The sequence below is a fragment of the Oratosquilla oratoria genome, chromosome 8 (assembly GCF_046742065.1).
Source record: "Oratosquilla oratoria isolate Oo_2021 chromosome 8, ASM4674206v1, whole genome shotgun sequence".
In the NCBI taxonomy this organism is placed as follows: Eukaryota; Metazoa; Arthropoda; class Malacostraca; order Stomatopoda; family Squillidae; genus Oratosquilla; species Oratosquilla oratoria.
Genome location: NC_134784.1, coordinates 1145712 through 1151490, shown reverse-complemented (window position 1 = coordinate 1151490; position 5779 = coordinate 1145712). Strand labels below are relative to the sequence as shown.

At 49.0% G+C, this 5779-nt stretch overlaps 1 protein-coding gene across 1 annotated transcript; it reads left to right on the top strand.

Moving 5' to 3' along the window:
- The first annotated feature begins 4516 nt into the window (after positions 1–4516).
- On the top strand, positions 4517–5541 carry LOC143027546 (uncharacterized). Its single transcript, XM_076188841.1, has 2 exons — positions 4517–4857; positions 4959–5541. Exons 1-2 carry the CDS (start codon positions 4837–4839, stop codon positions 5508–5510), a joined length of 573 nt encoding a protein of 190 aa, XP_076044956.1. The 5' UTR covers positions 4517–4836; the 3' UTR covers positions 5511–5541.
- The last annotated feature ends 238 nt before the right edge of the window (positions 5542–5779 follow it).

Sequence of the window (5779 nt, the reverse complement as noted above, 5' to 3'; positions counted from 1 at the left end):
CAGGCGATCTTATTCAGCTGAGGGAAACCTCTTCGCAGTCAAAGAGCTCTTTTACAACGCTCTTATGGGCTTTCAAACGTTTTTTCCTTTGTTTCTTTGGGCTTTAAATCAGAAGCTCTTTTTCTGTAGCCTCCCGAAGCCTTCATATTCCAGAAGCTGAGTTTTTTTTTTTTTTTTCTAGTCCGACAGGACGCAATCCTCTGCAGGCAAACGCTTTCCAGTCGTGTTGGGTCAGATTGGAGTGTCGTTGAGCACTTTCCAGCTCTTGACACTCCTTTCAGTTCGACTGTAGGGCTTTCCAGTGCGGTTAATTACTTTCCAGTGGAGGGACAGCCCCCTCCATTTCTGGAAGTCGTTTTGATGTGGACAATCACACTTTTCTTCAGAGAATAAAAGTCACACTTTATATTTGGTTTTTCAAGTTTCCTGGAACATAATTTCCAGCGATTTGTTTCAAAGAGTTCTCTTCCTCTTCTGTGGCTTTTTTTTCAGTCCCCAGGAGCATATTTTCCATTGATTTTGTCCCCAAGAGATCTGTGTCTCTTTAGTGGCCTTTCCAGTCTAATTTGTCTCCAAGAGCGATGAACCTCTTTGGCGGCCTTTCCACAGGGTTAGGTCACGTTCACAGAGGCGGTTGCCCATAAAGGGCGCGGGGGTAAAGATGTCCTCAAAGCGGTGAAACGACCATGAATGGGCACTTTCCTCGAAATTAGTTAAATTATTTATGGGCATTTAAATCAGGAGAGGGCTATACACCAGACTTTCTGTATACCCTTTGGTCTTTAAACTTTCTGTATCTTTCTTTAGGTTTTCATTTTCACTTTCTGATTTTCTTTTTTATAATTTACAAGCACCTGGCTTGGGTGTTTAGCCTGCGGCGCTGCTCGCTTCGCTTCGCTCGCGGGGCGCTTCGCGCCCGGGCTACGCCCAGTTTTACCCGACAAAGTAATGCTTCATAAAACCTTCAGAAACACTGTCTTCAATTTGTCCATCAAAAAGTTCGAGACTGTCAAACATTTCATTGGAATATTGAAAATCTTTGTTGTTTCGTAGAGAATCATTAAACTTAATCACCTTACGATGAAATTCCCACACAGATTACTTAACACAATTTTTTTTGACAGCCTGGTATAAGCTTCGAAAAGTTTGGGCATGTTCATTCCGTAGTCGGCAACTCAAACTCTTATCATTTTGTAAAGCGGCTTTTGAAATTTTCCGAGTACCTGTAACCCACTTCCAAAAATGTCTTTGACGCTTCTTTTCGTCGGCTTCGGTTTCTAAAGGCATTGTTCCTGGTGATCTAATCGTAAGATTTGCTGCCCTCCTTTTTTAACGGTTAAAACTTTTATTACACACGTGTCCCTTTTTGCCGGTTCAGTGGGGGACAAACATACACCCGGGTTCATTAAAAGACAGCCGCGACCCGGGTTCATTAAAAGACAGCCGGCAGTTTTTTTTTTTTTTTTTTTTTTTTTTTTTTTTTAGATGGGCTTATGTTTCTCCATTCTTTATTTTGTTTTTTATTTCTTATTTTTTTGGGCCTTCTAATTTGGAGCAGTTCTCGGTCGCAAGATCTTTATCTGCCACTTTCCATCTTTTCTTTTTGCAATGGAAAATGAGAACAAATATGGCTGGACTACTATTGCCAGCAGTAAATTCTCGGGGCTAAAAATGATGAGCTTCCAGTGCTCTGACCTCAGTACGTCGTCCAGTTTAATTTGATCTGGACCGACGGGGGTTTGCTTGGAACGCCTACATTGCCTGCATACATGATGATATGGGCTATTAAGTGTGAGGTCTTGGCGGCTTCTTCGGCTATGGAATCCCAATGGAACTCTCCCGAGTGATCTTCGTAGGGGGAGGTGATTGGGCGGTGTCCTCGTTCTTCTTGTCTCCCCCTTCGAAGGTGACGTCACTTTCTGGGCTTTCATCTGGGCTTTCCATCTTCGGCCCACTGTTTACCGCGACGGGAAGTTTGTCTCTTTTAAGGGAGCCCTCGGAAAAAAAAAAAAAAAAAAAAAAAAAAAATATGGAAAATTGACGAATTTTAGGTAAACATTTCAAAAGTTTCTCTATGATGGTGGTAACACTTCGACCAAATATTACAGCTCAATTCCGTTTCTTTTCTTATATATAAAATAAAATAGGTAAATTTTTGGCGACCTCTGGCAACCCCATTGCATGAAAAAACATTCTGTATATTGAAATAAAGTCAAAATTTCAATAGCCATTTTGTTTTGTTTACTGCAATTAATATCTATGGAGATATCTGGCGATTTGTATGGAGGTATCTGGCAATTTGACCAACCATACGATCACAAAGAGTGATCTTCGACAAATAGCTTCATCACTTTAGCAAGAAGACTTCAATTCACGCACGCGATCGTATCATCTTATTTCATTCAACCAACAGGTAAGCATTTCAAAAGATTCTCTATGATGGTGGTAACACATTGACAAAATATTACAGCTCAGTTCAGTTTCTTTTCTTATATATAAAATGAAATAGATAAATTATTGGCGACATCTGGCAAGCTGGAGTTGCATTTAAATGCCTCTCCTAACAAGTATGTTGCCAGAGCGTCGTCACCGACGCTCTGGCCATGGGTGAGTTGGATGATGCGGAGGCCTCACTGGTCTCTGCTATTCATGCAGCGGCAGAGGAGGCAATACCTAAGAAAGGCCTCAACAGGAGGAGACATCGTGATGGTTGGTACTACAACCAAGAGATCAAGGATGCCAACCACAGGGTCAACCGTCTACGAAAGATCAGGCGTAGACACCACAACCCTGGTAACCTGGCCAACCTCCGGAGTGCCGTCGAAGAGGCCAAGGAGACAGCTCGACGTGTGCGTAGCGAGAAGTGGCTAGAATGGTGCCAAAGCTTTAGTGAGTCCACCATGCTAAAGGAACTTTGGGGGAAACTCCACATAGCGACCAGCCGTACCCCACCACGGCGCGCTCCCCGTGCACCACAGTGCGAGGCAGAAAATCTGGCGCAAGAATTTGCCAGACGCACGCACACAGCCACGCTACCCGCCGAGCTGCAGCAGAGGCAGGCCATGCTCCGTAAACCAAGAGAGGCCAGGATACAAGCTGCCATGGGGTCTCCGGGTGACACGGACACGCCATTCACCATCCATGAGCTGCAAGCCTCACGTAAGAGATCCTCCGACACTGCTCCGGGGAGCGACCTAGTGACGTACTCCATGGTTGCACACCTGGGGGATGCTGGAGAAGAAGCACTCCTCCAGGTGGTAAACAGCAGTTGGTCCTGTGGAAGACTTCCGTCCAACTGGAAGAGGGCCGACATCGTGCCTATCCCCAAGCCCAGGGAGCCCGTAAAGTATCGTCCTATCTCCCTGACGAGCTGCCTGGGGAAGACCATGGAAAAGATGGTTCTCCAAAGACTTTTGTGGAAACTGGGACCACCACAAGAGAACCTCTATGGCTTCACCAAAGGGGTGGGCACGGCTCAATGCATTACAACGCTTCTGAGCCATGTGGAGCAACGTCACGCCATGGTCGTCTTCTTTGACCTAGAGAAGGCATTCGAGCTTGCCAGTCCCGCTGCAATTCTGGACAGTCTGGCTGCCAGAGGAGTACAGGGGAAACTGTTACAGTGGATAGCGGACTACCTCTCCAATAGAACTGCCAGAGTCCGTCTACAGGGAGTGGAGTCCTGCTATCACCCCCTGGAAAATGGTACACCCCAGGGTGGGGTTCTCAGTCCCACCCTGTTTAACGTGCTGATGACTGAACTAATAGCCATCCCTCTACCCACAGGATGCCGCCTCCTATCATACGCAGACGATGTCGCGCTGGTGGTAGTAGGCAGAAGGACCAAGGCCAGAAGGACGCAAATGTGCCTCGACCGCATTTCCTCCAAATGCGAAGAGCTTGGCCTCAAGATCTCGCCACCAAAGACCAAAGCCATGTGTTTTGGCACTAGCGTAACACCGAGGGACAGGCTTCTGCTGCAGGGACATGAGGTAGAGTGGGTCAGCACGCACATGTACCTTGGTGTCTGGCTCGACTCCAGGCTGTCCTTCCGGACTGAAGTGGCCTACATCCGGGGAAGGGTCCTCAGCCGGATTAACGTTTTGAAGTCCTTGGCGACCAGAGAGGCAGGTGCCAACTGCGCTGTCCTCCGGACATTCTACGTCAGTGCAATTCGACCGGTGATAGACTATGCCAGCAGTGCTCTGGCTGGTCTATCCGCAACACGGTTGGCTGACTTGGAGACAGTACAGAACCAGGCGCTGCGTGTAATATTAGGCGCGCCGCGCTGGACTCTGGTCGCCAATATGCAGCAAGAGGCGGGACTGGTGCCTATCAGTGCGAGGATCTCAGGATTGGTGGTAGCCTTCGCCATAAGAGTCATTCAGAGAGAACATGACTCGTTCCTGCGGCGAAGGCTAATCAGCGCCCTCCAGCAAGATCCGGATCTCTTCCCGCAGAAGAGGTGGTCAGCGAGGGTTGCACACCGCATAAGGGACCTTCACCTGCATGACCTTATCCTTCAGAAGAGGAGGGATGTGTCGGTGGAAGGTTATGTGCAGTCTCCCCCCTGGGAGAATCCACCGGCCAGAATCAGTGTGATGGCGTCACGACGCGGTACGCCGCTGCCGCGCCTGCGGGCGGATGCAGAGGCCACAATGAGATCTGTCGCCCAGGAAAACTGCGTCGTCTATTTCACAGACGGCTCCGTGGATCCCGTACACAACGTGGCAGGTGCAGCGTTTGTCACGAAGGACGAGCAACAGGGAGTAAGGGTGTTGGGCACTCGCTGCTCGACGCAAGCAGAGGGTGTTGCAGTGGGTCTAGCATTGACCCATGCTCTCAACACCCACCAACGTAATGTAGTTGTGCACACAGATAGTTTAGCTCTGTTGCAACTAATATCAAAAAGTTATCATAATGACCAGAAAAAACTAATGACCTCACTGTTGTTTCAGCTCAAGGCCCTCCGTCAGCAAGGGAGATCAGTCGTCCTCAACTGGGTGCCGGGACACATCGGCATCCAGGGAAATGAAGCGGCAGACAGGGTGGCCAGAAGAGCGGCCACAGGGGACATGGAAGGCGGAATCGGTGTCCTCCCGAGCCGAACTGAGATCTTGGCCATTGCAACGAGAACGATGGCCAAGAGGGAGCTGCAAAGCCATAAGAACCTGACAGCCCAGAGGCCGTCAGCACGCTGGTATCAAGTTGCCACAGCGTATGAGCGACTGACCCCTAGAGTCCGTCTCTCCAGGATAGAGGAAGTCACCCTTCATCGACTCCGTCTCGGGTATCGATGTTTCTCGGAGGTGACGGGACAGCCGGAGGCCTGCATCCACTGTGGAGAGGCCGGCGCAAACGGGCTAGATCATTATGTAGCCCTTTGCCCAGCGACCAGATTTCTGCGTGCGGGCCCCAGGACCTCGGCCGGGGGACTCATCCGTCGACTGACGATGTCACTTAACTCGTATCAGCTGGGACGCCTCCTTCAAGTGCCGCCCCCCAGATGATACGGATGGGTTCTGTTCGACTGTACTCTCTTGCTGATTTTTGACTTATGACACTTTTAATTTTAAGCCAAGGACTAATGCTTTTTTTTTCTTTCACCTAGGTAACTGCGCAGGATGCCCTGAACCGACCGGATGAGACGCGACGAGTGCAAAAGATACCAACCACGTCGGCTGGGAAGTCTCCTTCAAGTGCCAGCCCCAGAGGATACGGATGGGTTCTTAACTGCACTCACTTGAAATATTGACTTATACCTCACCACAAAAATTCA